This window comes from Castor canadensis, chromosome 13, assembly GCF_047511655.1.
Source record: "Castor canadensis chromosome 13, mCasCan1.hap1v2, whole genome shotgun sequence".
NCBI classification, from domain to species: domain Eukaryota; kingdom Metazoa; phylum Chordata; class Mammalia; order Rodentia; family Castoridae; genus Castor; species Castor canadensis.
This window is the reverse complement of record NC_133398.1, coordinates 95,177,810-95,200,181: the sequence shown is the minus strand read 5'-3', so window position 1 is coordinate 95,200,181 and position 22,372 is coordinate 95,177,810. Positions and strand designations below refer to the sequence as shown.

The 22,372-nt window shown below is 42.6% G+C and overlaps 1 protein-coding gene and 2 non-coding genes across 6 annotated transcripts in view; 2 read left to right on the top strand and 1 right to left on the bottom strand.

Annotated features, from left to right (window-relative positions):
- Positions 1-1,589: 1,589 nt before the first annotated feature.
- LOC109676391 (F-box/WD repeat-containing protein 12-like) overlaps positions 1,590-22,372 on the bottom strand; it is a 37,619-nt gene continuing 16,836 nt past the window's right edge. For all 4 annotated transcript variants that reach the window (XM_074052317.1, XM_074052320.1, XM_074052319.1 and 1 more), the window contains 6 exons: positions 10,674-10,883; positions 6,568-6,726; positions 5,208-5,418; positions 4,065-4,243; positions 3,856-3,983; positions 1,590-2,113 (listed from right to left, as the gene is read on the bottom strand). In XM_074052317.1, the coding sequence (XP_073908418.1) occupies positions 2,005-2,113; positions 3,856-3,983; positions 4,065-4,243; positions 5,208-5,418; positions 6,568-6,726; positions 10,674-10,883 (996 nt within the window). In that variant the 3' untranslated portion in view covers positions 1,590-2,004. The remainder of the gene's footprint in view (positions 2,114-3,855; positions 3,984-4,064; positions 4,244-5,207; positions 5,419-6,567; positions 6,727-10,673; positions 10,884-22,372) is intronic.
- LOC141416046 (small nucleolar RNA U13) lies at positions 20,158-20,257 on the top strand. Its single transcript, XR_012440972.1, has one exon. It is a non-coding gene; the product is annotated as a small nucleolar RNA U13 (small nucleolar RNA).
- On the top strand, positions 20,290-20,426 carry LOC141415984 (small nucleolar RNA SNORA42/SNORA80 family). The gene has a single exon (XR_012440923.1). It is a non-coding gene; the product is annotated as a small nucleolar RNA SNORA42/SNORA80 family (small nucleolar RNA).

Below are 22,372 nucleotides of genomic sequence, written 5' to 3'. Positions count from 1 at the left end.
AACCCAGAGACCATGTTGGCCTGATAAGAGTATGTCCACCAGACTCAGCATACACCTTCAGCCAAATTTACTCTTGTCAATCTTAGTATCAGAGCTTCCTGTGTTCCACTGGCAGAGTGGCTCAAGTGGTAGAGTGCCTGCCTGGCAAGTGTGCATCCCTGAATTCAAACCCCAGTACTGCCCAAAAAAAAAAAAAAGTTCAGAGCTTTCTGTGTTCCCTTTAAGACTGCCCTTACTCAGCTGCCACACAGCCCCAAGCAAGGATCCCTAGAGTGCTATAGAGCTCCATGTTCTTGTGTCGGGCCAACACATTCCTCTAATGTCAGAGTTCACACACAGCCTCTCAAGGAGGGTAAATCTGGATCTGATCATCACCTGCCCCTTACGACTTAAGAGAACTGCATCTGTGGCCCTCAGTCCCAGGCGTCCTTCTCAGGAGGACCTGGAAATTTAACATTCCCTTATTTGAGTCCAATCTCTTGCTGATGCCTCAATCCCTTTCCCTGTGACTTCAACAAAAACCTCTGTGTTCTCAACTTACCTGATCTTCCTTTCATCTTCATGTAACTGTACTTATCTTTCTTGGTGTGCCATGGTATTTGTGTCAGCTCTTTTGGTATTTGTGTTTACTCTTTTGTCCCTGTCCCCTTCCTCACTGCAGTCTACAGATGCCTCAGTCCTGATCATCCTCACCACTCAGGCCAGGAGTCTGAGAACATCACACAGCACTGTGATGGAACTAGGAGAGGATGCCACCCTGACAGCTTCAAGAGCTAATGAAGACCTCAGGCAGTGACTCCATTTGGCCTTAGCCGTGATCATGCAGAGTGTCGCTGCTAGCTATCGTAAGTAAAATCTGCCTTTAAAGAGCTAACATAGGGAATGGCACATTGGGCAAGTAAACAGCTTCTTAATCCTTATTTTCTATTCTTGAGGAATTTTTCCTTTCTATTTTTGAAGAATTTTCCACTATGTGAATGATTATCAGGAACATCTACTATTGAAGCTGAAGGAGTCAGACTTTCCTTCTCTCCCAACTGGCCTTGATAGTGTGGGTGCAGGATTTAAGGACAACAAATCACACACAGAAGTGTGTGCGTGCACACACATACACAGCATTCTGAATTAGGAGCAGCTAGGAAGTTTTTCTGTGGTGGCTGTGCTACCTGATCAGTGACAAGAAATGAGTGATGCAGCAGCAAAGGGTGAAGCCTGAGGAAATGATGGTGATGACACCACAGAGCCAGGTATAGTTCAAGCCAAACCCACTGGAACAAGTCTTCCCTGTGTTCTGCTTCCTGGCTGCCCTTGGTTCCATCCTTCCCATTGACAGTGGACTACTTCACTGCCTCCTGGGCTGCTTTTCAGTTTCAGCTAGTCAGTATCAGCACCTATTGCTTGTAATTCAGAACTCTGTGTGACTCACCTACTAACCCAGCCAGGGCTTCCATGCTGACCAACTCAGGGGGCACCAAAGACAACATAAAAATGGCAGTTCTAGAGTTATGCAACATGGTCCCACAAAATCTACCTTAGTGACAGCAAGAACTATGAATCAATGTGTGTCTACAAGACAGAATACAGACTAGGAAGATAAACAGTATTTACTTCGTTACATATTTGAATAACAAAAACAATTACATTATAATCCTAATCATTTAAACATAAGCTTTCTAGTGCCGTGAGGTATATTCAACTCTTGTCTTCCACTTACAATCTGGAAAATCTTAGGCCGGCTGCTTAATGGCTGGAAAATAGGGGCAGTAATGGCTAATTACTCTCCTATTGTATTTCATTTTCTTATCAGAAAAACAAACACTAGTTCTTACTTCACTGACTTCTGATGAGGATTTAAAAGTCAAGTCACAGAGCACAGTGCAGTTGGTGCACAGCAGGCATCTGAGAGTTACCAATTCCTTTTCCAATGCTGGTAACATAATTTAGGCTTTGTATGCATGCAAGCGCTTTACCAAAGTGAGACCATCTTCAGCTGGTGCGATCCTCTTAGCTGCGCTGAACTTTGAAGCAGTACGACCTCAGGATGCTTGTTCCCATGCTTCTGGCTTCCATGCCCACAATGCTCATACTGTCACTTTTCACATGGATAAATCCACTGCAAAGAAAACAGACAAACATTTAAATAGTAGAGGCTTTTACAGGAAGATGGAGCTCAGCCTCTGTATCTTCTCCCACCCGGTCAACCCATCTCTCTCATTTACTCCGGGCTTTAATTTTAGGATCTAAATGTGTTTGTCATAATTGGAAAACATTATCACATTCGTAAGTGGAAATATCATTTCAGGGCTCTCCTAATATTAGCTACCTTAACCACAGTGATTCTAACCGTTCTAAGAAACTTCTGGCTGGTCTTGGTCTTGTTGCTCTCTGTTTCACATGAATTAACTTGCTTTATTCTGGTTATTTACTTATTTATTTATTGTTGTGCTGGGTAGGGGTGCACTGTGGCATTTACAAAAGTTCTTACAATATGTCAAATACATCATACTTGAATTCACCCCCTCCATTTTTCTTTATTCCCCTCTCCCCTCTTGTTGCTCTCCTGACTGAAGGAGATGTAATTTTAGGAGCTCATGGGTACAGTCATTTTCCACGAGACCAGAGTCAAGGTCCAACCTAGGCTCAGTCATGCGTTCTGTGTGGGACTTTTTTTTTTTTTAATTCATATGTGCATACACTGTTTGGGTCATTTCTCCCCCCTGTCCCCTACCCCCCCTTAATCCCCCCACCCTCTCCACCCCACTCCCTCCATATCCAGCAAAAACTATTTTGCCCTTATTTCTAATTTTGTTGAAGAGAGAGTATAAGCAGTAATAGGAAGGAACAAGGCTTTTTGCTAGTTTAGATGAGGATAGCTATACAGGGAGTTGAACAGGGAGTTGACTCGCATTGATTTCCTGTGCATGTGTGTTACCTTCTGAGTTAATTCTTCTCAAACTAACCTTTTCTCTAGTTCCTGGTCCCCTTCTTCTATTGGCCTCAGTTCCTTTAAAGTATCTGTTTTAGTTTCTCTGCATTGAGGGCAACAAATGCTATCTAGTTTTTTGGGTGTCTCATCTATCCTCATACCTCCCTTGTGTGCTCTTGCTTTTATCATGTGCTCAAAGTCCAATCCCCTTGTTGTGTTTGCCCTTGATCTAATGTCCACATATGAGGGAGAACATATGATTTTTGGTCTTTTGGGCCAGGCTAACCTCACTCAGAATGATGTTCTCCAATTCCATCCATTTATCAGTGAATGATAACATTTCGTTCTTCTTCATGGCTGCATAAAATTCCATTGTGTATAAATACCACATTTTCTTGATCCACTCGTCAGTAGTGGGCATCTTGGCTGTTCCCATAACTGGGCTATGGTGAATAGTGCTGCAATAATCTGTGGGACTTTAGACAAAATCCCCACATCTCTCAGCTTCTGTTTCACCTGTCAGCATGGGTGATGCCAAGTGTGTGTGATGGCTTTGTATGTTAGAGGGAGTAACGCATACACTGCACAGCTACAGCTAGAAATCTGGTTTTGAACAGGACAGGAGAAAGATTGTGAGTAGTGGCTGCCTCAAGACCCAGTTAGTAAGGGAAAGGCTGGGATTATGATTCTAAGTCCTACATGTCCCTTTCCAAGATGTCCTACAAGAAACTGCTTTGAGGCAGATGCAGTGCATGCACCTGTAGTCCCAGCTACTCCTACTCAGAAGAACAAGGCAGGAAGATCTCTTGAGCACAGGAGTTCAAGATCAACCTGAGCAATACAGTAAGACCTTGTTTCAAAATATAACAAGCAAACAAAAACACTGCTTTGCCATTTTACAGGCAAAGTGTAGGAAAACAGCCAATTACCTGGCCCATCTGTGGGATCCCCCAAGCAAGTGATAGCAGCTCTTGAGGACCGGGTATTTATTCTCCTTATTCCACACATAGATGTGCAAGGAAAGGTCCAAGGAAGAGGTGATGACTCGGGTTGGGTCCTTGAAATGAAGTCAAGTGAGACATGGATGTGGACTCCTGAGGGCAGAGAGCATGCCACGGGAAGAGGGTGCTGCACTCACCACCCATAGGGATGTGATGGGCTGCTGGTAGTCTTGGAAGGCTGCTAGCTGTAGGCCATGTATGGTGAACAGCAGCAGCTCTGACCCAGAGGCCAATAGGATCAGCTGAGAGCCAGGGCCCTTCATGAGATGAGGAGGCATCATGGCATCTGGTAAGGGGAAACTGGTCATCTGTTGTACTTTGAGGAATGAAAGCACACAGATTGCTCGTCTGGTATAAACATACAACTCATCCCTAACCTCCGTACTCACTCCAAGTCCTAATTCATCTGCAACAATATAGTGAGATACACAAGGAGTTGTAGACTCAATGCATTATGCTTGTGAAGGGACTAGAATAGTGTCTGGTGCATAGAGCCATTCATGGGATGGGGGTTTCCCTGCCTTCTTCCCTTTCCCATCTAAGGTGGCTGGTGTAAGAAATGGCCATATAAGCATTATGACATATCTGCTAAAATTATTGTTGAAGATACTGTCCTTTATACTGAATAGCACTTCTTTATACCAGGAGAAAAAATTACTTCTTGTGAAGAATTTGTGTGTTTTCTTGTATCAGACGAGGGGTATATTACACATTCCCATTTCCCTTTTTTCCTTAGCTGCCAGGAAGCTCAAAGTAGAATTTATAGTCAAATGACATGAAAACAAATGAGCATAAGGCAAAGGAAAAAATGCTAAGGAGCATAGGGAAGGCCTGTCAGAGTACTGTGGGGTTTAAGAAATAGGGGAGACAGTGGGGAGGGCTGTGGATCTGTTTTGCTATCAGACTAAGAATTCCTTGAGGAAAAGAGAGTTCCAGCATTTACTCATGTTTGTCTGCATCACTGCTGAGAACAGGGCCTTTTGACACAGTCAGAAAAGGAATGAATGGAAGCAAGAAGATGAGTTAGGAGGGGACACCGTGGGGACAGGCGTATTTACTGTCGGAATCCCAGGGCCACACAAGGTGTCCAACATGTAGCAAATGCTCCATCACTCAACCAGTGCATAAAAATCACAACAAAGCTTTTGCTTGGTCACTACGCCACTAGGTTCCCCCGAGAGGGAAGAAAAATTGTCCCAAAGGAAATGTAAGAAACCTACCCTGGAGGCCAGTACTGCAATGGTGGTAACCTGCAGACTGGTCAGCACAGGGGCCCTTACCCAGAATGTTCGTTCTAGCTCTGAACTTCTCAGCCTTTAACTCAAAGGTAGTGACAACCAGCTGCGTACCATTGTCATTTCTGTGCATCACAATCAGCCTGGCTGCCTCATCGGAGGCCCAGCAGGCTCTGGAACTCAGCCTGACCAGGAGGGTGGTGCAGATAGGAGGCTCATCTTCCAACGGCTCCAGCAAGGACTGAGTGTAGAACACCTGGAGAAATACCCCTGCATGGTCACCGTGCGGGTGAGGAAGAGGCCTCTCAGGGCCTGCAAGCTCAGAAAAACCCCCAGCCCAACCTGATTTTAGTGCCTCTGGCAGGGGCTGGCCAGGCAGCTGGCTCTGCCCATGCACACACGCCCACCCTACTGTGCCTTACAGGAAACCCAAGACACTTGCATGTCTCCTTTCCAGGCTATGGATGGTCCTGGGGCTTTTGAAGGTTAATCCCAGCTCACATCTGGCCCTGCTGGGGATATCCTGGCATGCCAACCCCAGGACTGAAGCACCTGAACAGCAGTTCTCTATTTTTGAAAAGCAGTAGTCATTTTGCTGGTGCTGCACGTCTTCCTAACATTCCTTTCCTCTCTCCTAGGCCTCCCTAGGAAAGGGTCCATGGGGCTTCTGCATCTCACTCACTGTTCTTCTCTGACTGCGTGCATCCCTGATTACCAGGTCCCTAGGGTCTCAGTCTCTTCCTGCTCTGTGACAGTTCTGGTTCTCTCTCTGGCCCTCCCGTTCCACAGCACTACTGCCAACTGTCTGCTTTTTACTGTGGTCTAACTTCCCATTTTAATCCCTGGCACTCAAAAGGTGCTTCAATGCTGGCAAAAACTGCACATCTCTATGCCTGCAAGTGGCTAACAGGATGTCAGAGAATGAGGATCTGGTGCCACTCCCAACCATGCTGCAGGAGGCCCAGCAAAGCTCTGCCACACCATTCTCCAAGCACAGCTGCTTTCCTCTTCAGCACCTCCTTTGTGCCTCACTGCTCACCCTCGCTCTGTCCTCATAACACCAAACTGCTGATCAGGATGATTCTAAGACCTGAACCTGTTCACAAGTGTCCTCTGCCCTCCCCAGCAGAAGCCTGGCCCCTTCAGGCTCACAGGCAGCACAGCAGCCACCAGGAGTGAGGCTGGGGTGGGCGAGCCCCTGAGCTGCCACAGGAGACAGTTCCAGGAGCTGACTCCTATGAGGAGCAGAAAGTGGATATCAGGGAGCCACCAGGGCCCTCTACTACCAGGAGACAGGACTTGGTCCTGGGCAAGAAGGAACTTGCAAATACAGACTCAAGGCTCCAGACCATCTTCTTCCCTCAGAGCCAGGCTTCGTAGGGAAAAGAGCTCTGCAGGCACTGACCTTTGGGCCCAGGTCTGAGTCCTGTGCAGATGCAAACACCCACAGTTGATCAGGTGAGACCACGAGGTTCACAGAGGAGTGGGGAAAGACAGTCACTTTGGAGACCACCTGCAGCTGAGGCATCATCAGTGCATAGAGGTTTCCTTCTGCACAGGCCGCCTAGAACAGAAAGGAAGCATCAGAACACCATGGCATGAGAGGTGCTAAGACTCCTGGCCCAAGTAACGCACCATGGCCTTCTGAAATAGCTGTGTCCTCTCCTGGAGGGTGGAGATAACTGCTTAACTGCTGCCCCCACTGGGTGTGTTACTTTTAAATTGTACCTTGGAATATTTTTTCAAATACAGAGACAAGGGCTAGGGATGTAGCTCAGTGGTAGAGCACTTACCTAGCGTGCACAAGGCCCTGCAAAAGTAAATAAGCAAACACACAGACAAAAATGGATATGTTCGAACAGCATGTCTTCAGAGCAAATCCTCTACTCCCTTCCTGGTGAAAGTTCAGCATGTGACCCTCCATTAGCAAAGGGACACAGGATCACACTGGGGTGCTATTCTGCAACCTGTGTTCTATGGCTTATTTTAAAATACTCCTTGAAGCCATGAAGAAGAACGAAATGTTATCATTCGCTGGTAAATGGATGGAACTAGAGAACATCATTCTGAGTGAGGTTAGCCTGGCCCAAAAGACCAAAAATCGTATGTTTGTCCTCATATGCGGACATTAGATCAAGGGCAAACACAAGGGGATTGGACTTTGATCACATGATAAAGCGAGAACACACAAGGGAGGTATGAGGATAGGTAAGACACCCAAAAAACTAGATAGCATTTGTTGCCCTCAACGCAGAGAAACTAAAACAGATACTTTAAAGCAACTGAGGCCAATAGGAGAAGGGGACCAGGAACTAGAGAAAAGGTTAGTTTGAGAAGAATTAACCTAGAAGGTAACACACATGCACAGGAAATCAATGTGAGTCAACTCCCTGTATAGCTATCCTCATCTAAACTAGCAAAAACCCTTGTTCTTTCCTATTATTGTTTATAGTCTCTCTTCAACAAAATTATAGATAAGGGCCAAATAGTGTCTGCCGGGTATAATTGAGGGGGTGGGGGGGAGAGGGAGGGGGCGGGCGGGTAAGGGATGGGGTGGGGAAAGGGGGGAGAAATGACCCAAACATTGTATGCATCTATGAATTAAAAAAATAAATTAATTAAATAAATAAATAAAATAAAATACTCCTTGAAAATCTAGCCACCTTTGTGGATGTTTTCTTTTACTTCCTTTCACACTAATGGAAATTTAAACTGTTTACAAATTTGTTACTTCAAACAATCACTGTACAATGAATGCTTCTGCCCACACCTCTGTGCACAGAGGCTAGGATTTTGTCAGGACATCACTAGGTCAAAGAGTACGCATATTTAAAACTTTGAACAACAAAAAAAAAGCTTCTAAAAAAAGCTTCAAACCATACTCCTCCTTACCATGTATAAAAATACCTATGTCTTGTCATCCAACTTAGAATACTGATACTGAAAAATGTTTGCTCGAGTGGTAGGTGAAAAATCTTTTTCTTTTGCCTTTTGAGACAAGGTCTTCCTATATAGCCCAGGCTAGTCTCCAACTGGTGATCCTCCTGTCTCATCCTCTCCCAGCTTAATGTCACTTTCTTGAAAACTATTTAGGTTCTACATCGTTACATATTATGCGCATTTGCACTTTTTCCTCTGAATTAACTGCTTATAACTTTACCTATTTCACCTAGGCTTCTAGCCCCACCCCAAGTGCTAAGATGAACCTGCTAGGCAAGAGTTCTGCCAGTGAGCCGTACCTCCCTAGCCCTACATCTGGTCTGATATATTTCCTTTTTTTTTTTTTTATGGTACTGGAGGTTTGAACTCAGAGCTTCGAGTTTGCTCGAAGGTGCTCTACCACGTGAGCCACACCTCCAGACCTTCTGCTCTGGTTATTTTGGAGACAGGGTCTCACTTTTTGCCCAGACCAGCCTGGACTGTGATCCTCCTACTTTAAGTTTCCACCACTGCTGGATAACAGGGCACATGCCGCCATGCCCAGCTTTTTCTTGAAGTGGGATCTCACAGACTTTTTTGCCCAGGCTGGTCTAGAAGTCTCCCAATCTCAGTCTCCTAAGTAACTAAGATTACAGGCATGAGCCACCAATGCCAAGATTTAAGGCCTTTTTAAAGTAAGATAAAGACCATAATTTTTCATATTTTAATTTTATAATGCTACCATATTGTTCAGATGTTTTTGTTCAGATGTTTTTAATTCTTTAAGTAAGTCAAATGTGCATAGCTTTTTCTCATTCCAGATTTTCTCTTGCTTGGCAAGGCCTTGCATATCCCAGATTGTTTATTTTTTTAAATCATTTATCTATTCTTCCAACAATTTTATACCTTTGTCTTTTACACTCAGTTTAATTATTCTTAATTTATTTTTGTAAATGGAATGAGATAGGGGTTTTGCTTTCCTAATGGCCAAGTGTTCCACTCTGCAAACAGGTTGCCTTTTACCTACTTTTTAAAGACCATCTTTGCCACAGACTTTACACAAGGTGTCCACTCTGGACTTCCTATTCTGTTCAACTTAGGTAGAAATACCTATTATTACTTTATAAAAATACACAAATTTTTTCCAAATGCATATGAATGGCAGACAACATTCAAAGTTAAACAGTAATAAGATGCAAAACATTTTAGATAAGGAAACACTTCCCTCAAGAACAACCAAGAAGAGATCTGTAGCTGCACCTACGTCACCAGCACCTGCAATAGGACACCCTAAATCAGAAGCTTGCACTTGGCCTTTCTTACTCCCCAGTCACACTTTCTTGAGCCAATTTTGAACTTGTCTGGGGACCTTTCCTGCTCCTGCAACAAAAGGCTCATTATGGGAGCATCATCCTTCTGTACACACCTGGTGCATGTGAGGAGTCGGCAGTAAGGTGGAGCCCAATCTCCACCCACCCCAGGGTAACCACAGCAAACTGGAGCAGCAAGCATTGTGTCAAGGTGGTGCCTCACACTTCTCTTGCTTTGCTTGTCACGTGCTCTGAAGCTGGCTGGGAGCAGATGCCTGTACTGTGCTACTATGTCCTGCATTTGCTGGGTTCCACCAAGCCTAGTTTCAGTAACTGGTATTTAGGGACAGAAGTGGCCTCTTTAAAGTTACCTTAGGTCATGTTCTTGCCCCAGATTTACCTGTGTCTTCTGTGGAACTGTCACCAGGGTCAGGAATGGCTCTCACCCTGAGACCAGTGGTTGTGTGTCTCCACTCTACCGAACACTTAGTGGAAAGACTGGTAATCTGTGTGACATATGGCTCCAACAGGTGGTAGCTGGTGTGAGACCAGTCACTACGCTATGTGCTTACTCCCTAAAAGGTATTTCACCAGGACCCTAGAAAATGCCTGAGCTATTGCTGTTGCCTAATGTTTCCATAGTAACAAAGATCCTGATTTTCTGGGTTACTAGAAAAACACCCATGCCACCCAGAGGCATCAACCCTTTGAAACACAGAAACAAAGGCTGGAGGAGTGGTTCAAGTGGTAAAGTTTGTACGTAGCAAAGGTGAGGCACTGAGTTCAAACCCCAGTACCCCGTCCCAAAAAAACAAGAAAATAAAAAGAGAAGCAGTGACAATGCTTTGCCTACCTGCCTTCACCATTCCCCTTCTTACAGGACTGGGAACAACATCGCCCTCAGTTTTTTCTGAGTTGAACCTTAGCAAGGTCTTGAAAATAGGAATGAACATTAAGAGAAATTGTAGGTAGAAGACATACTGTGGCACAGATTTGCAGACAAGAAAGCAAGGGCACGTGCCACAAAACTCTAGGAGTCCACGCAGCTCGATCTCACCCTCACCGTGAAAGAAAGGGAGAGGCTACAGAGACAGGATGCTACTACATGTAGAGCCAGGACAGGAGCAGGAGTCTGCACTCCCGGAGTGGGCAAGGAAGAGCCAGAGTGTGCGGTAAGCCATGCAGAGGGCCTGGTTCAAGACTCCACCCATCGTGGCAGTCACAGTGCAAGTGTCCAGACCCAGGGAGGTGGCCAAACTCTGCAGAAAGCCAGATCACTCACCAGCAGGAAGAGACCCTGTGGATGGTCACAGGTCTCCATCACAGAAGAGTAGGTCAGTAAGGAGAAGGAGGCACACTCACACCCAGTCTCTGCATTCCACACTTTGATCAATCCCTGGGTGTCCACAGTGACAACCAGCTGCCACTGAGGATAGGTTACCAAATTCACCAGAGGAGCAGGCTGCACAGGGCTGGACCAGATCTCTGTACCCTGGCAAAACAAAATGAACATAACTGACATGGGATACATGTATAATAAACACATTAATTTTATGCACATTTCAGCATACATTATTTATCTGTGCCTACTCTGGGCCAGGCTCCACAGTATACACAGGGGCAGGCACATGGGTGAAAAGGCTGTGATCCCATCCTACAGTATTGTAGGAAGAATAGAAAGACAGGTGTATCCCAGATACACAAAGGATAAGAACCTAGTTGGGTCATCTGGAAAGTTCTGAAGACTGGGCAACATCTAACAGGAGCACCAACAGATAGAGGGAGACTCATTCACAATAGCACAATGAATCTGAAGCATTTCTGGTGGTTACCCAGGGCTCAACTGAAGGAAGCTGTAAACTGGACAGGGAGGTCAGATGCAACACCAGCACTATGCACAGGAGCCTGAGCTGTGCACTGTTCCACATTGCTCTCAGTTGGCAAAGAACTCTGTGTTATCTCACTTAAGAGTTATGGTAGCCCAGTTTTACTGACAAACTGATACAGTTTATGTTACTGACATGGTTGCCCTGCTTGGAATGCTTCCCCATTTTCTGCAATATGTCCCAGTAGTGCCACCTTCAGCCAGCCCTAGCCAAGGCCTCAGTACATAGAGTCCACTGATCCAGAGGGAGACAACTGCCCAAGCTGAGTCCATTCCAAGGTCTGTCCTGGGATTTTGAAAACTGAAACCACTGGGCCTGTCATCACTGAGACAGGGCATCAGGGTACATTTCTGACTGCTGTCCCAGAATTCTAGACCTCATGATGAGGTTTCTTCCCAACTTTGAGTCATGGTGATCTCTTTTCTTTATCAGATCGGTTTTCCAATCATAACATCTTGATATTCCACTATTAGTTTTTTCCTCTGTCATTTGATTTCTGTTACTTAAACAGCTAATAATCCTATCCCATTTGATCATCTGATCCTAACAAGAATATGTATTTAGCCTGATATCATATCTGGTATGTATCATACCAGTCATCTGACAAGAATTGTTCTTTGCAGCGCTGGGGATAGAACCCAAGGTCTTGTGCAAACCAGGTAAGTTCTCTCCCACTAAGACATAGCCCCCACCCCATATCAGCCATCTGGTACAGACCTCAGCACCAGGGACTGGACTAATGGCAAGTGATGCTCAGAAAAATATAGAGCTTTTATTAGTGGTTAGTGGTATTGAAGTGCAAGTCCCTTTTCAATTTCCAAATAGCAAAACAGCAGCCAGACACACTGCTGGAGCACACTAGTCAATTCCCTACCTGTGGTCTCCAACTCCTGGTGCCTCGCGTGAGGAAGGAACCCATGCCATGACTCCCAAGGACTGTGGAGCTGAGGGCAGATAGAAACTTTTGCTAATGCTGGAAACTGTGACTCCACACAAACTCAACCCTTAGCATTTTCCAGGGGTCAGAGACTAACATATAGTGTGGGAAAACACCAAACACCAATGTAGACAACTTGTCAAAATGTGATGTTGAGTATTATAAGCACAAAAAATTCAGCGCTTTAAAAAAAAACATTATTAACTTCAAAGGGCAGCAAAAAGTTATGGTAGGAAGAGAAAGGAATGGTAAAGATAGTTCATCTCATGCCTCAGCTATGAAGACCATTTACATTAATAATTATAGAAATGTAAACAAATGTTGACCTAAACAAAATGTACTTATTTCCATACACAAAGGGTAAAAACATGGAGGAAAGCACTACATCACCAGCCTCATCACCCAACAGATGCCTAATAATCAGATGCCTAATGATCCCTTTGGTAACATCCTTTCCTCTGAGGAAACAGGCAAGGCATGATTGGGTTTCAAAACCAATGCTTTTAGGTGTTTTTGTTGATGGTGGTGGTTTGGGGATATTTATTTATTTAGCCAGTACTGAGTTTCAAACACAGGGCCTCACACTTGCTAATCAAACACTCTATTACCAAGCCCCCAACCCTCCCTTTAAACTATGTACAACTGCAAAGTACGTAGAAATGCTACTGTAAGTAGCATCTTCATTTCTATCACCTTTATGTAAAGTGACTACAAAGTATCGCTGTGCATTTATTGTCTTCAAAATAACCATAATAAGTTTTACAAATACACTAATATTTTTTTAAATTTTGATAGAGATGCAGAATGGCAGGAGAGAGAAACAAAGTGCACTGCAACTGGGACCCAGTTCCCTGGCTGGGGTCTCCACATTGCCATGAGGAAGTAAGCAGGAAAGGCGCATCTTGGCAGTCCTAGTTAAGAGAAAACATCATAGGCTTTGAACCCAGTTTGGGAAACTGTCTTGGGTGTACATGACTTCTTTGCTCTAGAAGGGAACTCACAATCAGACCTCTCTCTACCCCCAGAGCCCAGCTTGTTACAGCCATGGTGCCAGCATGGTGCTTTCTTTGGAATGGAGCCACTGTTAAAAGAGTTCATCTTCCGGTAGGGACCAGTAGGTGACCCCAGCATTGTTGCTGCCCTAAGTAACCACAGCATCACCACTGCTTACCTCTGTGAGGCCTCAGGACAAGTTCCTCATAACTGACACTGAGTTATGAGCCCGGCACCAGTGGCTCACATCTGTACTCCTAGCTACTCAGGAGGCAGAAATCAGGAGGATCACAGTTGGAAGTCAGCCCTGGGCAAATAGTTCATGAGATCTTATCTCAAAAAACACCCATCATAAAAAAGGGCTGGTGGAGTGGCTCAAGGTGTAGGCCCTGAGTTCAAACCCTAGTACTGCAAAAAAAAAAAAAAAAGGAGAGAAAGAGAGAGAAATTACATGGAGACTATACTTCTGGACAAAATCAGAGCAAAAGCAAAAGTACCTACCTCACACCCTATATCCCATTTAAATGAAAAAGTCCTTCTCTATGACAGCTACTCCATAAAATTAGAAGAGGCAACTATTACACCAGATGTGCAGATATCAACATAGGGACACAAGAAGCAAGAAAAATTAAGGAAGCATGACACCTACAAAAGACCATAGTAAATCTCCAGAAACAGACCCCAATGTAAAAGAAACCTATGAAATGCCTGAAAAGGAATAATGATCCTAAACAAACTCAGAGATGCAAGAGAATAGACAATTCAGTGAGATGAGGAAAATATTTCACTGTGTGAACAAGAAATCCAACAGGTAGAAATCATCAAGCTAAAGAATTCAATTAATAAAAAAGATTTTTTACCCAGGACCCTGCCAGTGTGGATGCCAAAGAAGTCAGCTTGCCAAAGCTGATGCATCTTGTGAATTCAACCCAGCAGACATACACTGTAGAACATAAAGATGGAAGACAGGCTCCCTTCTCTTACCTCTACCTTCTAGAAGAGTGATAGGCAGAAGCCAGCTACAGGCTCCTCCTAGAGTTGTGGTGGGGCTCCAAAGTGCCTGGTTGTTCTAAACAGGCAGCTGGGGAGGGAGGCTACCACATACCACTTCAAGTCAAATCTCAGCATAACAGAGGTAAAGAGTTCCTATCCTTCAGAGACGCCTGTGTCCTCAAGGTCCCTCTCCTGATCATGGACATGCAAAGCTCTGTACCCCTCCAAGTTTCCTTTCCTGGTCCCTCACATCTGCCTGGGCCCCAGCTGAGTTATTCTCAATACTCCATACATACATACATACATACATACATACATACATAAATAAATAAATAAAATGTTTTAATTAATTAAATTTAAAAATCTAGGCTGACAGAGTGGCTCAAGCTCAAGTGATAGAGTGCCTGCCGAGGCCATGAGTTACTTAGCAAATTGAATCCAAGAGCACATCAAAAAGAGTATTCACCATAAATCCCAAGTGGGATTTATCGCAAGAATGGTTCAACATGCACAAATCAATAAACATAATGTACCACATCAACAGAAGGAAGAACGAAAGTGTTATGATCATCTCAATCAATGAAGAAAAAGCCTGAAATAGTATTTAACATCCATTATAAAAATTCTCAACAAATTAGGCATAGAAGGAACATACTTCTACACAATAAAGGTTATATATGACAACCCTGTAGCCAACATCATTCTGAACAGAGAAAAGCAGAAAGGGTTTCCTCTAAGATCTGGAATAACATAAGGTTGTATGCCTTCTTTCACCACTTTTTTTTTTTAACTGTAGTATTGGACGTCTCAGCCAAAGCAATGAAACAAGAGAAAGAAAGAAATCCAAGCTGGAAAGGAAGAGATCAGACGATTTGCTGATGACATAATTTTATATAGAGAAAAACCTACAGACTCCACCAAAAATCTCTTAAAATTGATAAGCAAATTCAATTAAGTTGTAAGATACAAAAATCAATGTACAAAAAAGGGAAGCATTTTTGTACACTGATAAATGAACTTGTTGATAGAGAAATTAAGAAAGGAGTTCCATTCAGAATCAATACCGAAATAATTCAGGAATTTAACTAAGGAGGGCTGGTGAAGAGGCTCAAGTAGTAGAGTGCCTGCCTAGTAAGCATGAAGCCCTGAGTTTAAACCCCAGTACCACCAAAATAAATAAATAAATAAATAAAATATATAAATAAATTTAACCAAGGAAGTGAAAGATCTCTACAATAAAAATTACAAAACAATAAACCAAGTGTGGTGGTGCATACCTGTAATCTCAGCACTCAAGAGGCAGAGGCAGGAGAATTGTGAGTTTAATGCTAGCCTGATCTACACAGGGAGACACTGTCTCGAAAACAAATTGGTGGGGTGTGTGGGTGTCTGTCTATCTTTCTGTCTGTAACTCTGATGAAAGGAATTGAAGAGGAATCACTAAAAATGGAAAGATATTTTCACGGATTGGAAGAATTCATATTATTAAAATGTCTATACTACCCAAAGTGATTTAGAATTCAATGTGATCCCCATCGAAGTATCGATGAGATTCTTCACAAAAACGGAAGAAAAAAAACCACACTATATAATTGATGTATAACCACCAAAGATCATGAACAGCTAAGGCAGTTCTGAATAGAAGAACAAAGCCAGAGCCACAATAACAAAAATTCAGTAACCAAAGCAGCATGGTACTGGCATAAAAACTGTCACACACCAATAGAACACAATGGAAAATCCAGAAATTAATACCTCATTTCCAACAAAGGCAGCAAGAACATAAATTGGAGAAACAAGTCTCATCAACAAAATGGCTTTGGGAAAATTAAATATAATGCAGAAAAAAATGAAACTAAATCCCTACCTCTTACTATACACGATGATCAACTGAAAATGGATCACAGACCTAGAACTATGAAAAGATTAGGAGAAAAGAGGGGAGGAGAATTAAAGACAATGGCATAAGTGAAGAATTTTTTGTAACACCCCAAAAGCACAAACAAGAAAAGAAAACTACACAAATGTGAGTACATCAAACTAAGAAGCTTCTGCATAGTAAAGGAAACAACAGATGAGGACCCAATTTGCAGAATGGACAAAATATCTGTCAATAATTCAGCCAACAAGAGATTAATATCCCGAACATATAAGCAGCTCAAACAACTCTACAGCAAAAGAACAAACCATCTCACTTTAGCTGGGGGCAAGACTCAAATAATGATTGCAAAAATAGGCAAATGACCTGAACAGATTTCTCAAAAGAAGATGTACAAATGGTCAAAGGTAAATGAAAACTGCTCGATATCACTAATTATAAGGGAAATGCAATCAAAGCACAATGAAGTACCTGTGAGGACTTAGCGAGACAAGGGTGCTGGGAGTCGGGTGGACGCGGTGCGCTTTCAGCGGGGCAGCAGGGAAGCAGCAGGCAGGCGCACAAAGGTGCCGGCTGCAGCGGCAGATGCACCCCCTGGTCACAGCCCCTGCGCTGGTGCAGCCGCACTCACTCCCTGACCTTCCTCTGTCATCGCACCATGGCTGACCAGCTACCGAGGAACAGACTGCCGAGTTCAAGGAAGCCTTCTCCCCTATTCCATAAAGATGGTGATGGCACCGTCACAGCAGAGGAAGCTGGTACGGTCTTGAGGTCACTGGGTCAAAACCCCAGGGCAGTCGAATTGCAGGTAAGATCAATGAAGCGGATGCTCATGGAAACGCCACCACTGGCCTTCCTGAATTCCTCACTGTGAAGGCTAGAAAAGTGAAAGACACTGATGAGGAGACCCTTCGCGAAACATTCCAGTCTTGACAAGGATGCAAAACTACGTCACGTCATGACAACTTAACAGAAAAACCAACAGGTGAAGAGGCAGAAAATGATCACAGGAGACAGAGATGAGACAAGTCACCTATGAAGAAATCATCCAGATGATGACTGCAAAATGAACACCTACTTTCAACTACTTTTCCCCTCTAGAAGAATCAAATAGAAGCTTTTACTTACCTCTTGCAAAAAAAAAAAAAGATTCATTGTTTCTATATAGTAAAACTGAATGTCAAAAGTACTTTCTGTCCACAAAATCTGCATGTATTGGTTGGTGGTCTTGTCCTCTAAAGATCATACTCACATCAGTTTTACAATACTACTTAAAAAAAAAAAAAAGAATAATTTGAGAAAAATAATAAATGCTAATGACGATATGGAAAAAGAGAAGCTCCCATACACTATTCGGAGGAGTGTGAATTAATATTGACCATTATGAAAATAGTGTGGAAGTTCCTAAAAAAAAAAAAAAAAAAAAAACAACAAAAAACTAGAAATAGAACTCCCAGCAACTCCATTACTGGATACATATGCAAAAAACAATGAAATCATTATTTCAAAGAGGTCCAGTATTCCCATGATTACTGCAGCACTGTTCGCATCACTGAAGATATAGAATCAACCAAGGTGTCCGTAGATAGATGCATGGATAAAAATGTGATATATACACACTATAGAAATGTTACTCACCAAAAAAGAGAATGCTGTGCTATCATTTGCAGCAACAAATGGTAAGTGAAAACAAGCTAGGTTAAAAAAAAAAGGTCAAGATAGTATGCTCTCAATTATCAGTGGAAGCTATCGAAGTCCTTCTCAAGCTAGGCAGGTAATACACACCTGTAACCCCAGCATTTTGAAGGCAGAGGCAAGAGGATCTCGAGTTTGAGGCCAACCTGGACTACATAGCATCACCCTGTCCCAAAAAAAAAAAAAAAAAAAAACTCCATCTCGTGAAAGAGAGTCTTAACAGGAATCACAGAAAGAGTAGGGAGAAAGGACAGAGAAATTTTATGTAACAGATTACCAATAATATGGTCATTAGTAGGAATTAGTTCTGGTGCTTCATAGCACACTAACGTCACTACAGTATACAATTTAAATTTCACAATAACCAGAAGGAGCCAGAAGGTTTCCAACATAAAGGATAAATGTTTCAGGAGATGGAAAGTCTAGTAACCCTGATTTCATCATTACACTGTATACTCCTATCAAATTACTGTATAATAATGTACAAATAATATTTGTCAAATAATAATGTACAAACATTGTCAAATGTTAAGGCCAGGCACAGTGGTTCATAATCTCAACTACTTTGGGAGGCAGATTGGAAAGACTGCAGTTTGAGGCCTGCCCAGGTAAGAAGATAGCAAGAGTGACCTATTTCAACAAATAAGTGGGGCTTAGTGTTGTACACCTGTAATCCCACCTTCATGGGAGGCATAAGTGGGAAGATGATAGTCTGAGGGCAGCCCTGGGCAAAACCACAAGGCCCTATCTGAGAAATAATCTAAAGCAAAGGGCTGGAGGCGCAGCTCAGGTGGTAGAGCACATGCCTAAAACACGCAAAGCCATAGGTTCATTTATCAAAAGTTATTTCTTAAAAATTAAAAATTTTAAAAATTATATTGCATCCCATAAAATACTTACAATTATTCCTTCTCAGTAAATAAGTTAAAAATGAGGAAAAATATTCATAGGTATACATCAAAAGTTTTAAATAAATTGGCAAACTGAACCCTACTAGGTATATAAAAAGACTGACACACTAGTGAAAAAGACCACACACTAGCCTGAAAGATGAGAAAATCATAGCAACAGTGGGCAGTTTTAAGGCAACATATTTGAAAATGTATAAGGAATGATACCTTTTCTAGCAAAGTGAGATTTAAGAGCAGGTAAAAGTCAGGTGTGGTGGTGCACATCTGTAATCCCAACACAGAAAACAGGAGAGCCCTCTCTATGGGAGAGCTTTTTTTGTAAAAGCTGATAAAGATCAATCATCGGAGACAAAGGCCTGGGCCGCCCACAGCAAATTTATTGTCTTTCAGCAATGCTTTAAACCTACGTTATTTATTTGGGGGGGGGTGGGGAGGCAGTACTGGGTTTTGAACTCTGGGCCTCACTCTTGCTAGGCAGGCACTCTACCACTTGAGCCATAGCCCAGCCCTTTTTCCTTTGTTATCTTTCACACAGGGTCTCAGGCTTTATGACTGAGTCACTCTTGGGCTTCGATCCTCCAACCTTTCACCCACATAGCTGGGATTACAGATTTGCTACATCAGCCTTGACTGTTGAGATGGGGGTCTTGCTAATTTTTGCCCAGCCTGACCTTGAACCCCAGTCCTATCTCTGCCTCCCAAGTAGCTGGAATTACAGGCATTTCACCAGACCAGTTATTTCTGTACTATTTTTTTTTTAAATTTCAGATTATGGAAAAGGAGCTCAAAAAAAAAAAGTTCCAAAGTTCATGAGAAGAATGTAAAGAAATTTTTATTTTTTATGCTACTGTAGTTTGAACTCAGGGCCTACACCTTCAGCCACTCCACCAGCTCTTTTTTTTGTGTGTGTGATTTTTTTTTTTCAAGATAGGGTCTCATGAACTATTTGCCCTGGCTGGCTTTGAACTGTGATCCTCCTTATCTCTGGCTCCTGGGTAGCTAGGATTACAGGCATGAGCCACCGGCACATGGCAGAAATTTTTATTTTTTGGGATACAGACCTCACTATGTGGCTCAGGCCAGATTTGAACTTCAAGTGATTCTCTAGTCTCAGCCTCCAAAGTAGCTGCAATTAAAGGTGTGCGCCATTAAATCTGGTCATGTGAAGAAAATTTGAAAAAACAATTGTGAAGACAACCTACCCTACTAGACACTCAAACTTTTACAAGGCTATTGTATTCAAACTGACCCAGTGCAAGCACAACAGCCATTCAGGTGAACGAAACAGAAAGTTCAAATACAGGCCCAAATGGAGATGGAAAACAGAAACATAAAACAAGATATTAAGTCAGTAAAGGTTTGTTCGATAGTTATGCTGGAACAGATGACTACCGGCTTTGAAGATACTAATCAAATCCCTATGCTTCCATTCACACAGGAAAAGGAATTCTTATAAATACCAAAAATAAAAAATAGATTTGACTCATAAACATGACTGAGTGTTTCGTGCCTCTGTGTGACATGTGCCACCCTCAAACCTTGTTACAACGTGGGCACATTATCCTTCTGACATAAAAATAATAATAATAATAATAATAAATACAGCATGGTAATGGACTTATGGCAAACACTTCTCTGGGGACCTCTAATGGTGCACCTGTGCCAGAGTGAACTCCAGCCTCTAACCATTGTCCAGCTATCTTACCTGTGTGCTGTGAGCACTGAAGAAGGTTGCACAATTTGACAACAAAAAATAAAATTTTAATATAAGAAAATATGGGAAAAAAGAGCTTCATATTGGGATAAAGGAGGCTAAGGCCTTCTAAACCAATACAGAGAAGTCATAAAACAAAAAAAAAATTTAGCCAGGCATAGGGAAGCACACCTGCTATCCCAGCAGTCAGGAGGCTGAGGAAGGAGGATTGTAAGTTCAAAGTCAGCCTGGGCTACATGCAAGATCCTTTCTCAAAAAAAGAAAACATTATGACCATATAAATTCAATTCAATTTTATTGCGAAGTCTTTGCCAGTTAAGCAGCAAACCCCAAGTAATTCTCGCTGACTACAGAGTACAGCTGCTAACAGTAGGGGTCAGAGCCTACACTAGGTGGTCTGACTCTTAGTAAGTTGCTTCGTCTTCCTGAACTTCCGTTTCTTCTGCTGAGAAATGGAGGTAATTCTCTCCCCAGGCACAGGGGTCTGCTGTTATCACTCCCTCTAGAAAGTACACACTGATAAAGAGTAGATACAGAAACCAGCCCCCACCCACACTAAAAAAATGTGGGTCAATAAATGGTCAATAAATATAACAAAACATATCCAAAGCTCTAAGTGTGCATGTATAAGCATTACAGAGCTTAAAGCAGGTGCATGTGTGTGCACCTGTATAATAACAAAAGCGGCAAGACTCCTAAATGTTCAACAGAGAGAGGCCCAAACAGATTACGGTACATCAATGCTATATAGATAAGGACTGAGGGCTGGTGGAGTGGCTCAAGTGGTAACAGTGTCTGCCTAGAGACTAAGAGTTCACAAGAAGGAATGTCCATCAATACAGGAAAGTGGTAAGCAACCTACACAAGTGCATACAAGATGATCTTAGTTTTAAAATTAAATATTCTCAAGTGACCAAGCACTTATTAAATTAATTTGTATAATAAAACAGGGTGCAAATCAAATGGTTAATACTGTACCATTAATTTGAAGGACTGGGAAGGAGAGGCAGAGGCTATCAGTTTTACTTTAGACACATTTATTGTTCAAATGTTTATAAGAATGTTTGCCTTCCTGGGGACAGGTGGCTCACATGTGTAATCCTAGCTACTTGGGAAGCTGAGATCCAAAGGATCACAGTTTGAGGCCAGTCCAGGTAAATAGTTCTGGAGACCCCCAACTCCAAAATAACCAGAGCAAAATGAACTAGAGGTGTGACTCAAGCCATACAGCACCTATTCTGCAAGTGCAAAGCCCAGTCCTACCAAAATACATAATTACATATTTATATATATGTATTAAAATATACATTTTTTGTCTTTAATTTGAATTGACTCTTAAATCTTTAAGTTAACTGACTTTTTTAGAGCAGTTTTAGGCTTACAGAAAAACTGAGTGGTAAGTACAGTACCTGTGCATCCCTGCCTCCTCTCTCTGCATTTCTCCTACTTATGTTTATTATAACTAATGAACTAACAGTGAACCACCATTTACAAAATTTCATAGTTTACATTACTCTTGGTGTTGTGTATTTTCTAGGTTTTGCATACATAGTGTCATGTTACAGTATCATAGAGAACAGTCTCACTGCCCTCATGATCCGCTACCCTCCACCTGTTCACCCTCACCTAACTCCAGGCAACCCCTGATGTTTTCACTGGATCTATATGCTTACCACACAATCCAGCAATCACACTTCTTAGTATTTACCTAAATGAGTTGAAAACTTAGATCCAAAAAAGCCCTGCACACAAATGTTGAAAGCAACTTTATTTATAATTGCCAAATGTTGAAGCACCCACACGTCCTTTAACAGTAAATGAACTGACACATCTGCACCATGGAGTATTACTCAGCATTAAAAAGACAGGAGCCACAAAAAGACACAGAAGAACCTTAACTGCATACTGCTAAATGGAACAAGCCAATTCAAAAAGGTTACACACGGAGAATTCCAAGATGGCGACTAGAGGTA